Source organism: Lutra lutra, chromosome 10, assembly GCF_902655055.1.
Source record: "Lutra lutra chromosome 10, mLutLut1.2, whole genome shotgun sequence".
Taxonomy (NCBI): domain Eukaryota; kingdom Metazoa; phylum Chordata; class Mammalia; order Carnivora; family Mustelidae; genus Lutra; species Lutra lutra.
Window position 1 is genome coordinate 55,062,277 of NC_062287.1, and position 20,490 is coordinate 55,082,766.

Consider the following 20,490-nt stretch of genomic DNA (forward strand, 5'->3'; position numbering starts at 1 on the left):
AGACTCCTCTGTAAAAGGGACTGGCACTCCTTCACAGCGTGCTTGACAGTTAGAACCACGCCTGGCCCAGAGGTATGCTTGGTAACCACTGTCTGAATGAATGACACCCCAGTGGGGGTGACTGATTTGGGGGCTGGTTCCCGGGACTGTGTGAACATCCACTCATTCATTCACCCCTTTATTTATTCATTCCTTCAACAGATGAACTCGTCACTGTGTTAGGTGCCTAGGAGTCCCAGATTCTTGCCTATGGGGCACTTGTATTCTCCTGCCTTGGCTCAAAAGGAGCTTCCCTGAGCACTAAGGCTGGGTTGGAGTGCCTCCCGTTGTGGCCCGCAGCCCTCCAGCCACACTGGGGAGCTCCTGGGATGAGGGGCCAAAGGCACCCACTGGGGTGCCCAGGCTCCTACAGCCTGGCCCAGAGAATTCAGAAGGGGCAGGGAGAATGAACAGAAAAAACAGGCCAGCCCCTAGACCTGGCAGGTTCTGTACCTCCAGCCCCCCCATCCTTCAGTGCCAAAGGCCATTCATTGAGCACCTTCTGAGGGCAGACTCAGGCCAGCCACAGTCCTCGCCCACCCTGCCCACTCCAGGCTGAAAAGTCCTTTACAGAGACCCTCAGCCTCCCCTCCCCTCAGGGTGGGCTCAGCTCTACTCAGCAGACCTTTTCTGAGCCTCTGTTTTATGCCCAGTGCTGTACCAGACAGCAAGACACAGATGCCCAGACCTTCCCCCCGTACTGCATGTACTCCGGCTAGTGGGGTCACAGGTAGGGACGACAGAGGAGGTGATGGGGCAGGGGGAAACAGGAGATGGGGGGGGCCGTGAGGAGGCTCCATTCCAGCTTGAGGGGGCTCAGGGAAGGCTTTTAGGAGGTGGTAGTAACAGAGATGAGAACAACTGAACCAGATTTTAAGAAAAGGAGGTATTGACAGGGAGGTCACTCTCAGGAGAGGGGCCAATGTGTACAAAGGCCCTGAGTGGAATAAACTCACGGGCACAAAGGTCAGGAGGGGACAGATGGTTTTCTGGGGCTGGAAGGCGGAACAGCAGAGGAGACTGAGTGTCTGCAGAGTCCAAGGAGGGCCTTGAAAGCCAACTCAGCAGCAGACCCAAGCCCAGTGATCTCATGAGCCTCCAAGTGCCTGACAAGGGCTTGCTGCGGGGTACTCTTCCCACTGCATCTGCCAGCCATCCTCATTGACCCCACTCTCCCCACTCCCGTTCTGCCTCCCTCTGGCCCCACAGAGATCAGCGACGGCATGGAGGTCTCCGATGAGCTCTCTGGATGCTCAGACCACAGTTACGACACATACACCACCAGTGCTTCCACCCCTGCGGATCACCGAAGGAGTGGCAGCCACACCAAGACTCTCATGGACCGGAGTGGGCGTTAGCTGAAACCCGGTCTGTCCCAGCCTGAACCTAACGTGGAGATCAGGGAACCCATAAGAGCTGGCAGAAGCATGTCTGCATGGGGAGTGCCCTGGGAGCTGGCTCCACCGCCTCCTCATTGGCTCCAGCCCTCTGTCAGCCATGGCCTCCCCTGGAGGAGGATCCCCTCTCTCCTGAGGCCCACCTGGGTCAGGACTCCAACCTTGCAAATGCCCCTGCAGGCCTGGGGCTCCTTCTGGAAAGTTTGGGGCCTGGGGCCTGGCCCTCCCCTGGAGGCCTTCCCTTATATCCTGATCTGGAAGGTTGCTGAGTCACTGGGCTATGCCCTGGCCCCTGTGGCAGCTGAGAATGTGGATGTCCACATGTCTATGCTCAGAGGCAACTGACTTCTGCATGTCTCCTGCCTTGAGGGCCTGGGCTAGGCCTCTGCCCCCAGCAGCTCTGTTCTTCATGTCAGTCTCAAAAGCACAAGGATTTTCAGCCCAGGAGGAAAGCCTGCTGCAGTGGTGGAGAAACTCCTCCCCAACCGGACTCATACCACCACTGGCCCTGCCCTGGGAGAAGGACTGAGCCAAGTCCCCAGGAGCAGCTAGAGATGGCCAGAAGAGTAGGCTTAAGGCTACTTTTACAAACCCTGACCTAAGTTTCCAGCAGGTCTCTAGGGCACAGAGGCACAGAGACCCAAGAGATCCACAGACTGACACAACTTCAGGTTTCCGCATCAGTGGCCATAGGGCAGTGGTCACGTGGGAAGAGTGTTCTAGGCATGGCCAACGGTGGGCATGTGCCCAAGGAGGTCTATAGCGGAGCAAGCCTGAGGGCCTTGGCCAATATGATTAAAGCTGCCATCTTGACATGTGTCGTCTCTGAATGGTCTATGGGAGGGAAGGGATAGGGTTTGCTGGGTTTGGGATTCAGTTTGAGGCCAATGATTTGAGGAGGAAGCATTCTCAGAAATGAATGGAAGAGCGCAGGGTGTTTGGACCCCTACCTAGCATCACCAGGACACCGTGACTTCATGAACAGCCTTGGGGTTGGGTTCTAGAATCCCCATATTGTGGTGCGGGGAGACGGTCCTGGAGTGGTAAAGTGACCATCCAAAGTCACACAGCTTAGTATGGGCAAAGCCAGAAGCCCACTTGAGCTCTGGCCCCAGAGTGGATGCATGGCCTCTGTAACCAGCCAGAATGTCAAGGCAGATGGGGAGGTTTCCTGGGTCTGATATAGGGCTAGGTGGCGGAACTAGCAGGTCCCCTCACAGCCACATGGAGGCTTTCTGAGGTGCTTCCAAGAGATTTATCTCTTCTCCAAATACGGGTCTTCTGGATAGAATTCTTGCGGTCTGAGCAATTCTGGCACCTTCTTGGAAGAAAGGAAAAGAAACCCCTCCCAAATGTGGAATTCAGACTGGGACCCCGCATTAACCTCTAGGACTGCCCTCTAGGAACTGTGAGGGGATTCACCCTCCTTTCCTCCTACTGAACATCTGCCAAGTGCATCCCTTCCTGGGACAGAGGTCAACTCCCCCTTCTCCCTGGGCATGAAGTGTAAGGGGAATCCTGAATGGCTGGATCAGGGATGGGGCACACTGCTCCACCCACAATGCCTCAGTAACTGCTCCAGCCTCTGGCAGATCCACCCAGGAAAGTGGATTTGACCTTTCATTCCAGCCTTTCCCTGTCCCATCAGTGCTCCTGGTCAGGCTATCCCAGGCTCATGGCCACACTTGGGCTATCTGAGACATCCCTGATCCTTCAGGGATCAATATCGCTTGACCTGAAGAGTTACTGAGAACCCCACCTTCCTGATGCCATCCCTCACATTCTCCACTTGTCTACGGAGGACAGACTGCCTGCCTTGTTTGCAGGAAAACCAGAGATGGGACCCCTTCTCTTCCCATTTCTTCCCTCCTGCCTTGGACCTCAGGGGTGCGGCCCCTACCAGGCAGAGCCTGCCCTCCACCTGCTCCAGGGCCCTTCTTCCCAGGTACAGATATAAAAGGGCCCAAATCTCTCTTGTCCTTTGACGCCTAGCAACACACACTCCTTCTTTAGGGAGAAAGCAGATATACCATTCCCTGGCATGGGGTACACGAAACAGACGCTGCCCCTAGGCCTCAGGACACACACTTGGCCAGCATCACAGTGACCCGACCACAGCTCCTTCCACAAACTCAGCCCATCCAAGCTGGCCAGGCCACGTTCCTGCAGCACCCAGGCCTCACGGACTCCACACAGCACACAGCTTTCACTGACAAACCTCCCCTTGAGGGTCACAACAACCCAATAAGATACGGCAGGGCAGGAACTGCGCGTCTCCCTCCTGCCAAGATGAAGAGCTGGGCGAAGGGATGGGCAGTGATCTGCCTAGGGCTCCGTGGCGGGGCATAGCAGTTCCAGGACCAGACCCCAAGTGCCCCGGGTCTATCTAGGCTCTCATCAGAGTAACCTCCTCCCAACTGCTGTCTTCCTCTATGAAGGCAAATCTTACCGGCCTCTCAAACACCAGGTCCTGTGGCCCTTTGTGGAGACCAGCATATGGGGTGACCTCCTCTGGCTCCTGGAGGCCAGGCCGGCCCAGAGCTGCCTCCTCTCATCTACCCCAACCAGGCCTGCTCCGTACCACGACGGCCCCCCTCACTGAGTCCCCTCCAACATGGGTCCATTGCTGAAAACCACCTCAACTCATACCATGCCACAGACATAGGACACGCACGGGCCACAAGACACAGCCCCCTGTCCTGCACAGACAGACCTATGTGATCACACACAGGATCACATAGACACAAAGAGGGACACACCGGACAGACAACCAGACACATGAAGTCCTACTATGACAATGTCTGCTGTCAAAGAGGAACACAGGCAGAGTCTCACAGAGGCAGGAGGGAATCTGAGAGCCCTAAGCTACCCAGCCATGGTGTGAGTCAACACCTGCAACCACACAGTCACACTCACCACGTCCCTGTGTGCTCCCACACTCACATACAGGGGCCCTGGAACACCGGCACCTTCACAACCCCCCAGAAACACCCTGACTGCTTAGGGCAGGCCCCACACACACCTTCACATCCATGCATTTATTCAGGGGCATGGCCAGGGCCAGATCACCTCCAAACCAGGTACAAGGATCCCCGAGATGCATGCACAGTCAATGCCATGCTTACTTTCTGCCTCCTTCCTTCCCTCCCTCCTTCCCGGGGCTGGCCCAAGAATGGAACAAAAGCCCAGCGTCCCCTCCTCCCCCTCCTCTCCTCCCCCCTCCCCCCTGGCGTCCAGCCCCTTTGTCCTCCTGCGGCTGAGCTGGAGCAGGAGTCCAGGCAGAGCGGCAAGGACACCAGAGCCCGTACTGCCAGGGTGCAGCAGCAGGACGTACAGGAGTGGTCAGGAGAAGAGCAGCAGCTGTAGAGCACCTGTGTGAGGCCATGGCCAGGTAAGTGCCAGGTACATCCGGGGACTTGGCCCCTGAACCGGCAGGGCTGTGTGGCGTCTACAAGGCTGAGTATGTGTGTGTTTGTGTGCATGTGACTGGGTGTGGGTGTGAACAAGTAACAAGGGGGCATGCCCACTTCTAGGGGCAGGACCTCTTAGTTTGCATCAGGACTCTTGGCTGGAGGTACATAGATTCTTAGCTAGGACGGGAGAATGTCCAGTGGAGCCCGGCCTGGGAATCCCTACTGTCTACATTGCAACTGGGTCGTCCGGCCCCCAGACTGGGAATCCCCAGGATGGAAACTGTCCGAGGTCCCAGTGTGGCCACAGTGCCTGGCACAGCAGATAGCAATAGAAAGAATGAAAAAGTACTGGTGCACTTCCCAGATGATTCCCTGCCCCCCCCCCCGCACCCAGCCCCTTGTGCTGCAGGAAGAGGCCCCTCCTCACCCCCAAAGAGACCTGCCCTCCTGGATCTCAGCTCAGGGGCTGGCTGCTTTCTTGGAAAGCAGCCAGCACAGAATGGACCGGGGGCAGCATACTCTAGGTGACCTCTCTCACCTCCCTCAGCTGGTCCTGGGCTGCTGCTTAGGAGATGCCTTCACCCTAGCAAGTATGGCTGAGTACCTAGGCATGCAGAGTCTGGTGCCAGGTGGGTTCAGGGCCCAGCCCCTCTACTTGGGCATAGTTAGCTTCCTGGGACCCTGCCCACCAGGGAGCTCATTTCTATAATCCTGACATGGGGATCCACCACCCAGGATAACCGGGGCACGAGCAGTGAAAGCCAAATCTGACCTCCAGGGCAAAGCAGTCTCAGAGGAGGCAGAGCACTTGGGATCAGGAGATGGAGGGAGAGGCAAGAGGTAGAGGGCCGAGCTATGCTCCCCTAGAGTAAGTTGCCACATAAAGAAGTGAGCTCTCTGTCCCGGGAGGTGTGCAAGCAGAGACTGCATATTGATAACGATCAAATCATAACCAGCCCAGTACCGTGTCCCAGTCTGTAGAGTGCTTTCACAAACACCCCTCCTTTGATCCTCAGAGCAACCTCTGAAGTTTCCTGTGTGCTTCTTTCCTTAGGACAAATTTAACAAAGGGCGGGGGCATCTAAAGGTTGTGAGGATCAAACAAAATTATATACATAAAAGCCAGCACACCTGGTGTGCTCCCTTCCTCTTGTGTTAGCTGAGTCTGTGCTATGTACCTAGCACTTTTCATAGTCCACTTCATAAGCAAACGTCGCAACAATGCTGTGAGGTGGGCATCGCAATCCCATTTCAGAGGGGAAAACTGAAGGAGAGTGACTTGCCCAGTGAGTTAGTGACAGAGGCAGGTACAGAACCTGGATTAGTCCTTAGAGCCACCTCCTTCTATCCCCCTGGCCCAGTGCTTCCTTGAGAACACAGAACTCACTAGAGAGAGGGCTAACTTAGCTCTCAGACTGGGTTCTAGTCTCCCGCCCTCCTTCTCTCTGGGCCTTAGCAAAGATTGTTCTCTAAATGGAGACGTCCTCCCTGCACTCCCTTCCCTTCTCCTGGCTTATTCTCCCTATGCTTCTCAGTCTGAAGATTCCTCCTCAGGGCTACCTTCCCTGACTCCCCTCCAACAGGGACTAGTGCCCCTTCTATCGGCTCCCACAGTACCCCATGAGACCCCCACCAAGCTGTGAGATCCAGGAGAGCAGGGTCTCTGCCTGTCCTGCTCATTACCTGGCACAGAAAAGGCTCTAAATACATGTCAGATATTCACTCTGCTTAAACCGATATTAACTGAGCACCTGCTGTAGGAGAAGCTGATATTAAATAGAATAATTGGGTGCACTTGGGTGGCTTGGTCGTTAAGCGTCTGACTTCAGCTCAGGTCATGATCTTGGGATCCTGGGATCCTGCCCAGTGTCGGGCTCCACACTCAGCGGGGAGTCTGCTTATCCCTCTCCCTCTCCCTCTGTCCCTCCCCCAGCTCCTTCATGGCACACACTCTCTAATAAATAAATAAATATATATATATATATATATATATATATATATATATATATATATATATAATTTTTTAAAAATCAGAGTTTGGTCAGTGCAGAACATCTAAGGGGATCAGGAGACAGAATAGGGTGACAAGAGGGAGCACAGTTATTCCTCCCCACACCACACTAGGTCTCTGTGGGGTAGCCTGAATCACTTCTGCAGCTCCTGTCAGGGGACCCTTCCTATACAGGTATTTTGTGTAGGTTCCTGTAAGCTCCCAGTCCTCCCATTCAGGACCTTAGAGAGCTAAAGTCTCCCTGCTGTTGGCGGCCACGGGCACTGCTTTACCCCTTCTGGGAGGTCCTAAACACTATCTACGTGTTTGTAAATCGTTCCTTTATTAGACTATCCTCAAATTATCCCATTTGAGAGCTTGCCATCTGTCTCCTGCTGATAGTGACGACAATTTAACGAGTCTGAAGAACAGAAAGAGTAATATGGCTGAAGTGGGTGAGAAAGGAGGTGATATAGCTAAGGCAGGGCCTAGTCCTCTAGTAGGCAGGGACGAGGTCACTGCCGCCATTAGGACTCAGATGAAGGGATGAAGGGATGGAAGGAAGAGGAGCTGCGTAAATGAAAGCACGTGCGTCACATTCACACATGCCGGCTTGGGTAAACCAGGAAACAAACGACGGAACCAACGGATGACAGGCCTTCTGCCCTCTCTCCCAACCCACCAGGGGTATTCCGACGCTGTTTGTGTTCTTTATCTGGCAGGATGCTGGAGGGCCCAGCGCTGGAGGAGTCTGAGCCCGGCTCCCTGGCGCCGTGCGCGGGGTCCTGCCACGCACAGCGCGTTCTACAGACTCTCAACGCGTACCGGCGGAGCGGCACTCTCACAGACGTGGTGCTGCGCGCCGGTGGCTGCGACTTCCCGTGCCACCGCGCGGCGCTCAGCGCGGGCAGTGCCTACTTCCGCAGCCTGTTCGCAGCGGGGCAACCGGAGCGCGGCCTGGCCGTGGTGCCCCTGGCGCCCGTGGCCTCGGAGACGGGGCCGGACGCAGCGGCGGCGCTGGCAGTGGTGCTCGACTACGTGTACGGCGCGGGCGTGCGCCTGCGCGCTGAGGACGAAGCGGCGGCCGTGCTGGCGCTAGCCGAGCGGCTGGGCGTGGTGGGCCTGCGCGAGGCCTGCGCCAGCTTCCTGGAGGGTCGTCTGCGCGCCGCCAACAGTCTGGCGCTGCGCCGCGTGGCCGCCGCCTTCTCGCTTGCCTCGCTGGCCGAGCGCTGTGGCCACGTGCTGCGCCAGGCTTTCGTCGAAGTGGCGCGCCACGCCGACTTCCTGGAGCTGGCGCCCGATGAAGTAGCGGCGCTGCTGGCCGACCCGGCGCTGGGCGTGGCGCGGGAGGAGGCCGTGTTCGAGGCGGCCATGCGCTGGGTGCGCCACGACGCGCCGGCCCGCCGTGGGCAGCTGCGGCGCCTGCTGGAGCACGTGCGTCTGCCCCTGTTGGCGCCCGCCTACTTCGTGGAGAAGGTGGAGGCCGACGAGCTGCTTCAGGCCAGCCGCGAGTGCCGCCCGCTGCTGCTCGAGGCCCGTGCCTGCTTCATCCTTGGCCACGAGGCCGGAGCGCTGCGGGCCCGGCCGCGGAGGTACGGCTCCTTGCCCCCTTGCCCCTCGCCCTCATCCCCAATTCTGCGACCATTCATACTTGTGGCATCCTTTAATTCAATCACTTTATCGTGCCTCTGGAATGGGCTTTGCTCATTCATTCAATACAAATTTCATGGGCTTGGTATTAGGAATTCTACCCTTGGAGAATTCACAGCCCAGTGGGGGAGACGCAGGGATCTCACACCTTGCATACATCTTTCCTCTTGCCCATCCATCCATAATTCTGAGTGCTGCTCCTGTGCAGATCTTGTGCTGGGTGTCCCGTAATTGGAAATACCCTTTATCCTAAAAATAGGGCCTGGTAAAAAAATGAAAGAGACTTGCTCTCCCACCCCCTGGAATGCCAGGCCAGACTTTGGGTGAAGTAGTCCAAGACAGGCTGTCATCCTCCAGGGGATAGAAGACAGGATGCCTCTGTCTTAACACACTGTGTCTCCAACACTTTAAGCTCAGGGCGTGCTACAAAGAAGGTGCTCAATATTTGTCAAAGGAATAAGATAGGAAGCTGGTGGCTTGGTTTGGAAATTCTGGTGGAGTCAGAAGCCTGAGGGGTTGGTTAGTGGGAGGGGAGAATGTTTTACTGAAGGGGTGTGCATGCTAGTCCAATGGAATTAGTGATTAGGGAATGGGTTTAGGAAATGGTTATAGTAGGAGGGAGGCAGCAGAATTAGGCGGGGATGAAGGGCAGAAAAGGGTAAAGAGAATGGGTTAGTGGCAGCCAACCTGGGCTTGAATTCCAGCTCTCTCACTTATTGGCTCCATGACTCATGGCAAGCCAAAGTCTATGAGCATCAGTTTCCCATTCTGCAAAAGGAGGAAAATCCCTGCCTAATTAAACTATCATAAGGATTAAACGAGGTGACTTCTCTAGGTAAGGACTCTGTAATGATCCTTTCCCTGTAATTTAGATGTCGGTAGACTGGGATTAAGGATTGGTGACTTGTCTTCCCATCAGTACTAGGGAAGGAGGTGGCAGAGTCCAGCATGGGACAGGCGGGCAGGGAGTGCAAAAGGGCATAAGGGCATGGAAGAGCAGCAGGATGGTACAGTGTGGTTAAAGAGAAGATGAGAGAGGGCCAAAACTTGGGTGTGGGTCAACGGGCATTGGGCTTATCCCCACGCCAGATTCATGGACCTAGCTGAAGTGATCGTGGTCATCGGCGGTTGCGACCGCAAGGGGCTCCTGAAGCTGCCCTTCACCGATGCCTACCATCCAGAGAGCCGGCGCTGGACCCCACTGCCCAGCCTCCCAGGCTACACACGCTCAGAGTTCGCTGCCTGTGCTCTCCGCAATGACGTCTATGTTTCCGGTGAGGGCAGGGCCGCAGCGGGAGCCCCCACAGGATTGGCTCTTTGCCTCTTCACGCCTCTCCCTTTTTCTCCAACCGCGAAGTGGGGGTGGGATTTTCCCTGATAACCTACAGCTATTGGCTGAGCTGGTGTGGAGTCCTTCAGGGCCAGTCATTGGTAGGACCCCGACTGCCATTCAGCAATGTCCACTTCAATTCGTATTACTATTAATTACTTCTCTTTCTCTAGCCAACTATGTACAGAACATTATGCTACACAGCTTACATAAGTTACTCAATTTCTGCTACAACCCCATCTTACAGGGAGGTTAAGAATTTTCCCATTATCTCAAAAATGGTTAAAGTTAGGAAGAACACGGATCGGTTTGGTACCAGTGGATTGTGCCTCCCTGAGGGTCAGGCCCTAGAGAGAGAATAAAACAGGCCCTGCTCCCCTGGAGATGGATAGATAGAGATTTCACTTGACCATCAGACTTTTCACCTGGACCTTGAAAATCTGGAGGAAACAGCATAGGCAAAGGCATGAAGACAGGAATATGAAGAAAGGAACCCCAGGTGCTCAGGTCTCCAAAGTGCAGGTTGAATGCGTCTGGGAGAGGAAGGGAGAGAGGTATTGTAGATGAGGCAGGAAAGGGAGTCAAGTGGGATCAGGGAGGCTTTGACTCCAGGCCGAGGTAGACTGCGCTTGTTGTAGGGAGCTATCAGTGTTTGGGAAGGATAAGGAGCAGCAGAATGAGCCAGAAAGGACTCAGGAACCATCCAGGCCACACTTATTACTGGACAATTTATCCAAAGCTGCAGATGGCCTACATGGTGAACACCATGTAGGGCCTCTGCTGGGTGCTGGTGGGAATACACAGAGGCAAAGGCTAAAAACAGAGCTGGGGCTTGGAGTCATGGGCTCAGGCTGAGGGATGCAGTCAGGGTTGTCCCCGGGAAGGCTGCTTCTAAGAGGTGAGTCGCTGGTCAGTAACTCCGGGAGGAACAGGGAAGAGTCCACAGTCTGCATTCCAGGGCCTAACCCCACAGGGCATACCAGTGCTCAACTTGGGAGACTAGAAGTTCTGGTTCTGGTTATTGGAAGGACTAGAGTGAAAGGCTATGGGGCCTTCAGCAGGGCCTTCCTGGTCTCTAAGCCACATCTGAGTTTCCTGTCTGTAAACTGGGTACAATAATCTTAACACCTGAAAGGGTGAGAACAGACATGAAATCATGAAGGTAAAGGCAGGAATGAGGCAGGGTTACTGAGTCACTCTCTACCTTTTCTCATCCCAGTGCAGGTGGCTCTGCTTTCCCTCTGCCCCCAGCCCGTTGCTGATGCTTGTTTTGGGCACACTGTTTACTTTTCTCTCCAGCTGAATTCTAAGTGGCCCCCTCTTTGCTTCCCAGAGTACAGAGCCTGGCATACCACCATAAGGCACCCAGTAAAGATCATCTCCTTCTCCCTAAATCTCTCAGGCCTTTCCCTTTAAAACTCCCCACCCCTTGTCCTAATTCACACCTTCCCACCATTTGTTCAAAGTACATTGTCTACCCTTAACTCTTCCTTTGGATCTGGGGGCCCTTGTTTCTAGGTCTTTAGAGGTGCTGTTGACCCCAAGAGGGTCTGGAGTCAACAGCTGCTTCTCTTTCCCCAGGAGGCCACATCAACAGCCGTGATGTGTGGATGTTTAGCACCCCTCTGCACACCTGGATCAAGGTGGCCTCACTGGTCAAGGGCAGATGGAGGCACAAGATGGCAGTCATGCAGGGGCAGGTAGGGACACAGCAGCTGCTGCCCTGTGGCTCAAGGCACAGATCAATGGACTTCCTGGGGGAAGATCCTATAAGACAGTCTCTCTGAAAGATGGGATCTCAACCACCAAAAAGAAAAGATACTTGCCCGAAGTTACATGATAATGCTACTAATAATACTAATTACGCTAACAGCACAGCCTAGTAGTCAGGGGTCAAAGTGTGGGCTGTGGGGCCAGACTAGGTGTGAATTTTGACCAGCCACTTAAAAAAACAAATCTATCTTTGTAAGCTACGTCCTGAATTCAGAAAATAAAAATGCTTCTTAGGATCACTTAAGTAAGGCGATACACTCTCAATAAATTATTAGCTATTATTAAGCATCAGCTTGGTGTCGGATATTTGACAGGTCTAATACCCATCCTGGAGGCGGATATCATTACCCCCAGTTAATAGAAGAAGCCCACTAAGGGAGGCTGCCCAGGCACTGGCAGTGCTGGGATGTACCTCCTGTGGGTCCGGTGATAGTTTCTCCGTGCATAGAGGAGGCAGTGGGCTGAGACACAGAGAAGGCGCTGAGCCTTCAGGAGGCATCTCCAGCATCCCACCCTTGCTTGTCCTCATCTGCAGCTGTTCGTGGTAGGTGGCTTTGATGGTCTTCGGCGCCTGCGCAGTGTAGAACGCTACGACCCCTTCTCCAACAGCTGGGCGGCTGCGGCGCCGCTCCCCGAGGCGGTGAGCTCGGCGGCAGTGGTGTCCTGCGAGGGCAGGATCTACGTGATCGGGGGTGCCGGCCAGGACGGTGTCAGCACCAACAAGGTGGGCATGGACCTGGTGCCGGAGGCCTGCTGTGTGCTGGGCACAGTGTTGGCACTTTCATGTCCTTGTCTGTTTTCTCACTCCCAACAGCCCTGAGGAGTTGACCCCCTGGGTTTCAGCAAGGAAGTGAGTTCAGAGACATGACCCCAAGGTCACACAGTGGGTCCAGACCCGAATATTTGAGCTGGTGCCATATGGGTTTCATAGATTTTAAAAATTAAGTTAGGGCAAGGGTGGGGTCAATTAAAATGTTTTCCCTTCATTCCAAACAAAACAAACAAACAGAAAAAAACCCCCACACACTATTGAAAACTTAGAAAGCACAGAGAAATAGAAAAAAAAATCACACATGATCCCACCACCAAAGGATAACTACTATTAATATTTTGGTGCACTGCCTTTCAGGCTTCTTCTGAATCTACTTTTGTGTTTCTTTTAGTTGTGTGTTCTTACCGTTACTAAATTTTGCATTCTGCTTTTTATTCTCATTTAAAAGTAAGCATTTTCCACATGCTTAGAAACTCTTCACAGCCATCATTTCAATGTGTAATAGACTATGGAGTGGATGAACCATAGTCTAGCAACCAAATTTTCTGTTCTTGGATATTTAGGCTTTCTGTGAATGAAAATTAATCTTCATAGCAGCTTCCTCCCACCCTTGATGGCCACACAAGTCTGTTGTCCTGGGATTTGAATCTTTCCCTAAATAGGATCCCTCATCACTCCTTATTCCACACCCCTCCCACTGCCCCCCCGACACACACACCCCTTCCTGGGGCTGGCTGGGGGAACTGCCCTTTGGTGCAGTGCTGATAGGCCATTCCAGGAGTCTCCAAGTAAACAAGTGAGGAAACAGAATAAAGGTGAACATGCAGGTAGTAGAAGCCCTCAGAAACTCTGGAAGGTGTGAACAGTGGTGGGCCTGGGAAGCCTGTGGACAGCTGTAGGAATGGGGGCTGCAAGACATCCCAGCTGGAATCTTGTCATGAGCTCAGAGCACAGGGGGAGAGAAGAGGGCTGACAGTGTACGCAATAAGAAATGCATCTCTCTAGGCTGGACCTGCTCTCTGAGGACCTTCTATAGCACTAGTGCAGATGGTACTCCCACCTCCTGGGATGCAGACCTTTTCTGGACCCCGAAAGATGAAGAGGCTTTGGACAAAAGGAGTCCAGGGCGGGGGCCAGAATGTAGAACCAGACTGAGCACACTTGAGGGCAGGGATGGTGGGCCTCCTCTGCCCTCCCCTCCACCCCCATATGCTAGCTCAGATCTGGTAGATAGAAGCAAACGTGCTGAATGAGTCCCCCTGCTGGGGAGGTGGGAGGATTGCACAGCAGGGCAGTTGTTGGCGGGGAGGTGGTGAGGGTTCACTACAGCCTCTCCTGCCCCTCAGGTGCAGTGCTTTGACCCCAAGGAGGACAGGTGGAGCCTGCGATCTCCAGCACCTTTCTCACAGCGGTGTCTCGAGGCTGTCTCCCTTGAGGGCACCATCTATGTGGTGGGGGGCCTCATGAGCAAAATCTTCACCTATGACCCTGGCACAGATGTCTGGGGGGAGGCAGCTGTCCTCCCCAGCCCTGTGGTAAGTAGAGGCTCCCAGGCACAGCCTTAGTATTGGTTCCATTCAGGAGAGCAAAGTCCTGGGTCTAAGAATGTGGAACTCAGAGGTTGTGAGTCTGTCTGACTCCATGCTAGGCAATTAGACATAGTTTCTTAGCTTTGTCCTCATTAGGATGATCAGCCTTGTGTTCCACAGATGAAGAGACCAGCCTTGGAGAGACTGAGGCCTTGCCCAAGGCTGCCAGGTAAGCCATGCTAAGGTAGAGCATGGAACCCCAGTTCCAAGTGCTTTAGCCTTGGATGAGGGTCTTGGTCTAAATGACCCTGTAGTCTCTTGTCCTGAAGGCCACCAGCTGGGAGCCTGTTGCAGGGAGATCAAGGTAGAGAAGAGACTTGGTAAGTTCCCCTGCCCTAGTTATATCAGAGCAGGGAGGTCCCGGCCCTGGAGGCTCTGGCCCCTGCATTCCTGGCCTCCCCTATCTCTTGTACCCTTCCCCGAAACTCCAAAGAAACTACATAGGGGTATGGTTGGATTGGTGGTCCCTGCCAGTTCTGACCTTCAGTGATTCTAAGAGCTTGAGATTTCTGGCTTCTCTGAGTCTGAGATCTCAGGGCAGTAGTGGTGGCAGTGATGGTGATGGTGATGGCTGTCACTGCTCCTGGAGTGCTTACTGTCTTCCTGGCACTATGTAAAATGCTTCACTTGCTTAATACCATTAACTGTCATGGCAACCTTATGAAGAAGGTACGATTATTCTTCTTTGCAGGGGAGGAAACTGAGGCCCAGAGAGCTTAAGTGACTTGTCTAAGGCCATTTAGTAAGGGTTATGCCAGAGATTGAACTCAGATCCACCTAGTTCTTGCCTTTCTGCCATGCAGACTGCCTGCTTGTATTCTGTGGGTCAAGGTTTTATTGTCTGGCCTGGCCCGTTAGGGATAGAGGGAGCCCCACACTGGACCCCATAGCTGATTATCTTTCTGTTTGTCTATCCAGGAGAGCTGTGGTGTGACTGTGTGTGACGGGAAGGTCCACATCCTTGGTGGGCGGGATGATCTCGGGGAGAGCACCGACAAGGTCTTCACCTTTGACCCCAGCAATGGGCAGGTAGAAGCCCAGCCATCCCTACAACGCTGTACCAGCTCCCATGGCTGTATCACCATCATTCAGAGTCTGGGCAGGTGACTCAGACTTGAAAAGCCTGAGCCAGGAAGCAGGCTCACCACTGCTCCCCTCATGGCATCTGCATGTAAATAACCCTTAATTTATTGCCCCCCTTTCTTGTAGAAATAAAACCTCCTTCAAAGGTTGGGTCTCTGTTCTAGCTCAAGCCTGCTTTGTGTGGAAAAGTAATGCCCAGTATCTGCTCCCTGCTTTGACTCTTTACAAAGCACCTTCATATGTTACCTTATTTACTTTCAAAATGGCAGTGTGGACATGTTTTTAAAATTATGAAATATTTCATGCATAAAAAGTATATATATATTTTTGTACAGTTTAAGAATTACAATAAAATAAATATCTGTGTTTCTACCATCTAGCTTAAGAAATAGATTGTTACAGTCCACAATAGCCAAACTATGGAAAGAGCCTAGATGTCCATCAACAGACAAATGGATAAAGATGTGGTATATATATACAACGGAATATTATGCAGCCATCAAAAATTGAAATCTTGGGGTGCCTGGGTGGCTCAGTGAGTTAAAGCCTTTGCTTTCGGCTCAGGTCATGATCCCAGGGTACTGGGATCAAGCCCCGCATTGGGCTCTCTGCAAAGCAGGGAGTCTGCTTCCCTTCCTCTCTCTCTGCCTGCCTCTCTGCTTACTTGTGATCTCTGTCTGTCAAATAAATAAATAAAATCTTAAAAAAAAATTGAAATCTTGCCATTTGCAACGATGTGGATTGAACTAGAGGGTATTATGCTAAGCAAATTAAGTTAGTCAGAGAAAGACAATTATCATATGATCCCATTGATAAGAGGAATTTGAGAAACAAGACAGAGAGGATCATAAGGGTAAGGAGGGAGAAATGAAACGAGGAAACCAGAGAGGGAGATAAACCATAAGAGACTTTATCTCAGGAAACAAACCTGCAGGTTGCTGGAGGGGAGGAAGGTGGGAGGGATGGGGTGGCTGGTTGAAAGAAAGTTTAAAAAAAAAAAAAAAGTGCCTGGGTGGCTCAGTGGGTTAAGCCTCTGCCTTTGGCTCGGCTCATGATCTCAGGGTCCTGGGATTGAGCCCTACATTGGGCTCTCTGCTCAGCATGGAGCCTGCTTCCCCCTCTCTCTCTGCCTGTTGCTCTGCCCACTTGTGATCTCTCTCTCTGTCAAATAAAATCTTTTTAAAAAAGAAAGAAAAAAAGAGATTGTTACAAATGCCTTTGTAGATACCTCCATTCCCAAACCCATTCCTTCCCACATTCCTCCCAGAGGTAATCACTATCCTTAAATTAAGTTACTGGCATTTTTTATTTATTTTTTATTTATTTATTTATTTTTAAAGATTTTATTTATTTATTTGACAGAGAGAAATCACAAGTAGGCAGAGAGGCAGGCAGAGAGAGAGGAGGAAGCAGGCTCCCTGCTGAGCAGAAAGCCCGATGTGGGGCTCGAACCCAGGACCTGGGATCATGACCTGAGCCGAAGGCAGCGGCTTAACCCACTGAGCCACCCAGGCGCCCCAATTACTGGCATTTTTAAAAAACTTTTAATGAGCTAGTTATTAAGATTTGTATTTTACAGAAAAGGAACTAACTGTCTTAAAAGATGAGGAGACTTGCCCAAGATCATATACTTAGTAACTGGCAGAGTCCATAACTCATAAGATTTCATGAAGCTTCAGAATCCATGAAGCACTTCTAGTCAGGATGTTTCTCTTTCTAAACCACCCTCTACACCCTCTCCAATTCAAATACTAAGTGATAACTTAGTTAGATAAAATTAAAAGTCAAACAACTGAAAAGACAGAGGCTTAGGCTTTTAAGTGAGCAAACATGTCCAAGAACCAGAAACAATGGAATTATAAAACCATGAGGAAGGGAGAAGCTTCAGCTCTGGGTTTCAGACTCTAGGACAAAGCTTTAAAAAAAGGGATTACAAGCCAGTTTCACTGCTAGAAGACAGGGCCAATGTAGGGCTCCCCACCTCCTCAAAGAAGCAGAAACAAAACAAAACTGTTGTGGGACACTGAGCAGCCCTGAGGCCAAGGCTCGCAGCAACTGCAGGCCTAGGGTAGTAGGAACCAGAGCCCCAGGCCTGAGAACCCTAGCCATCCCAGCTCTGCACCTGGACCTGTGAGAGACCCAACATCATCAGGGGTGCGCCCCTCATGCCATCATAAGCACCTGGGTGGCCTAAGGCTCTATGGGCAGCAACATAAAACTGCTAGAGGAGGAGGGATGAGCTCAGAGGAAAGAGGGGACAAAAGATGTCACACATTCTGTGAGGCAGAGACCCAGCAGGTTCAGGTCCTATGCTTGTGTTTCTGAGGCCCAGAGGAGCTGGCCAGGTCCCATCTGCAGCTCGCCATCATGTGCACTCAGACTGCCTTTTGAAGAGCTATCATCTGCTCCTTGCATCCCCTCCAGCACAGGGCCAGCCCCATGCCCCTCCCTGTCTTCCGAAGCCCCAGGGCCCTATCTGTGGGGTCTCTCCAGCTGGGGCTGGCCCATCACAGCCCAGGACAAAGGCCTGGGTCCCAGCTGAGCTGCTACCCTCTGATTATCTCAGATTAGGGAGCCTGTGACCATCTGGACACAGCTGATAATGGCAGAGAGGAGGGGAGGGGTGTGGTGGGGAGGTGCAGACCCTCAGAGCCTGCCTATCCCCACCGCAGGGATAACACCCAAGACAAAGCAAAAAAGGTGCTGTATTGTTTGACCACCTAAACAAGAGCCTGAATGGAAAAGGCAGGGGCAAATTCAGGATAAGATTTGAGAACATGGGCACCTCACCTGGGCTGGGCACTTCCTGTATGCCAAGTAGACCACCCCATTTCCCCAACAATGACCATTCATTCTATCCCATCCAAGTACCAATGCCCTTTCCTATTCTCTCTGCCTGGGCAGATCCAACACCCTCCACTCCAGAGCTGACTATTCTCTCCTTATGCCCTTCCTTATCTATCTGCCCCTTTTCCCACCAGGCATATGGCCAGGCCTTTATATATGACATCTCTAGTCTTCCCTGACATACCCATAGAATGCTTCTTGAGGCAGGAAAGGTGTCAGCTTGATTTTTCTATCCCCCAATGCCCAGAACAGGAGCCCACCTCACCCCCACCTCAGTATGCTATACCAGTTTCCTGGATTTCTATTTTATAGAAGGTAGGTAAGGTAGATACTATTGCCCCACTTACCAATGAGGAAACAGAGACTCAGAGCTGTGAAGTGATTTGCCTACTAAGGTCACTGGTCTGCTGAGTGGTGGCAGAGCCAGGATTCCACCCTGGGTCCAGCTACCTCCAAAGCCTGCTCTCTCCATGAGGCCTCACCAAGGCTCTGCTGATCTGAGAAAGCTAATCTGAGAAAACAATGTTGAGGGTGGCACATGAGTTATTTAAAAGTAGAAAATATGGCAGTCCTCTCCTATCTGTGGGGGATACATCCCAAGAACCCCAGCATATGCCTGAAATCACAGACAGGAGCAAACCCTGCACACACACAGTTTTTCCTATATATACATACATACATAGGATAAAGTTTAATTTATAAATTAGGCACAGTAATAATAGATTAAAATTATAAAAATTATAACATACTATAATAAAAGTTATGTGAATGTGGACTCCCTCAAAATACCTTTTTGTACTATACTTACCCTTCTTGCAATGATGTGAGTTGATAAAATGCCTACAGGATGAGATGAAATGAAGTGAATGACACAGACATCATGATGTAGCATTAGGCTGCTACTGATCTGACCTAAGTCACAAGGAGGATCGTCTGCTTCCAGAATGCGGTTGATGTCAGGTAACTGAAATTGCAGAAAGTGAAGCCACGGGTAAAGGGTTCAGGGGACTACTGTACATCATCTCCACCCTGGGAAATCCCAGCCTCATGTGATTTTGTCCCTGCCCTTAGGGGCCTCCAGCTGGATGAGGGGGAGACATGGTTCATCTCCCTGGTGAGTGAGGCTCACAGAACACAATACAAAGGTACACACCCATGTGTCCTAATTTCCTAGGACGATGGGTTTGACCAAGACCATATATGGAGGGCATCCCTGGTTTCTAGCCCACTGCTCCTCCCCACAACTGGGCAGCCTGCTGAATGAGAGGGACCATCACTACACAACAAGAAACCAGACCACAAGTTCTGAGTATATGACTCCTTAGCCATAGGGGTTTGCTATACTCTCCCCAGCTGAGAACACCCTTAACTCTCTGTATGCCATCAGAAGCCACTGGACCCAAATTTAGTTTTTGAGTTTCATTTTTAAGAAGTTCTATTTGTAAGGATCGATGTTTTATGACTGTTATTCTTAGCGGGCTTCTAAAAAACAATGAGAAATTATTTACCTTCCAAAGACATAAAACATATGGATTCATTAGATTCTTTTATAAATCTAAAATACATTATGAGATCATGATGAATTTATTTTTCCTGTATCTTGAAAAGCTTTGCTATTTCATCATCCTACAAATTATTTCATGTTACTCATCAGTGATTACCAAACAAGATCACGATGATAAAATGGAAGGATGGTATTGCCATCACATCGTCCTTCAGTTTCCATACTAAACTTCCCTTAAGTACTACAGATCATCTTTCAAGAAGGTACAAGAAGTCCAGAGACATTGGCTAAGAATTCAGGGTTTTTCATTTTCCACCCATAATGACAAAAGAGAAGCAAACTGACAGAGGATCTTTCACACTTAATCAGAAAATGAATGAAATCAGAAAATGAAAATCAGAAAATGAATGCAGAGACACATGGTAGTACTCTAGTCTCTGAGGATGGGGAAATCGCTCATATAAACAAAATCTTTCCTACGTGAATTTTTTTTTAAGATTTTATTTATTTGACAGATGGAGATCACAAATAGGCAGAGAAGCAGACAGAGAGAGAGAGAGGAGGAAGCAGGCTCCCTGCTGAGCAGAGAGCCCAATGCAGGGCTCGGTCCCAGGACCCTGGGATCATGAACTGAGCCTAAGACAGAGGCTTAACCCACTGAGCCACCCAGGCGCCCCCACATAATATCTTTTGACAAAGACCTGTACCATTCTGTTTTGTATAGTATTCATCTTTCATCTTTCATCTGCCTATGGCCCCACATTTACTTGATATAGTTTGTTACATGCTGAGGCAGTTGTGTACTAAGGTGACTGTAGGGAAACAGATACTGTAGATATTTTTAAAAATTCATTAGATTGGTCAAATTGATCCTTATACACTGAAAATTAAAAATGTTTTAAAATTATGGAGCAAAGAAAATGACTGTCCCCTCTTCAACATTATGAGCCATCAAAAAATTTTTAAAGTATTCCATGTTGACAATGCAAGTGCAAAACTAAACAAAACCAAAAACCCAGAAGCAGTAAGCTAGAGCCTACTAGAGATTGATTTGGAATCTAGGATCAGTAGTTATTAAGATGCGTACATGCCAGCTTCACACA

The 20,490-nt window shown here is 51.3% G+C and overlaps 2 protein-coding genes across 13 annotated transcripts in view; both read left to right on the forward strand.

Moving 5' to 3' along the window:
- Positions 1 to 2,249, forward strand: part of GDPD5 (glycerophosphodiester phosphodiesterase domain containing 5) — an 82,545-nt gene extending 80,296 nt beyond the window's left edge. For all 11 annotated transcript variants that reach the window (XM_047692872.1, XM_047692868.1, XM_047692864.1 and 8 more), the window contains one exon: positions 1,249 to 2,249. In XM_047692872.1, the coding sequence (XP_047548828.1) occupies positions 1,249 to 1,279 (31 nt within the window). In that variant the 3' untranslated portion in view covers positions 1,280 to 2,249. The remainder of the gene's footprint in view (positions 1 to 1,248) is intronic.
- Positions 2,250 to 4,620: 2,371 nt separating this feature from the next.
- Positions 4,621 to 15,373, forward strand: KLHL35 (kelch like family member 35). Of its 2 annotated transcripts, none has more exons than XM_047694027.1 (7): positions 4,621 to 4,827; positions 7,562 to 8,431; positions 9,579 to 9,763; positions 11,401 to 11,519; positions 12,128 to 12,316; positions 13,711 to 13,899; positions 14,872 to 15,373. In XM_047694027.1, exons 1-7 carry the CDS (start codon positions 4,820 to 4,822, stop codon positions 15,058 to 15,060), a joined length of 1,749 nt encoding a protein of 582 aa, XP_047549983.1. In that variant the 5' UTR covers positions 4,621 to 4,819; the 3' UTR covers positions 15,061 to 15,373. The 2 variants fall into 2 exon arrangements, with proteins under 2 accessions (XP_047549983.1, XP_047549984.1); XM_047694028.1 differs by having other exon boundaries at positions 14,074 to 14,988.
- The last annotated feature ends 5,117 nt before the right edge of the window (positions 15,374 to 20,490 follow it).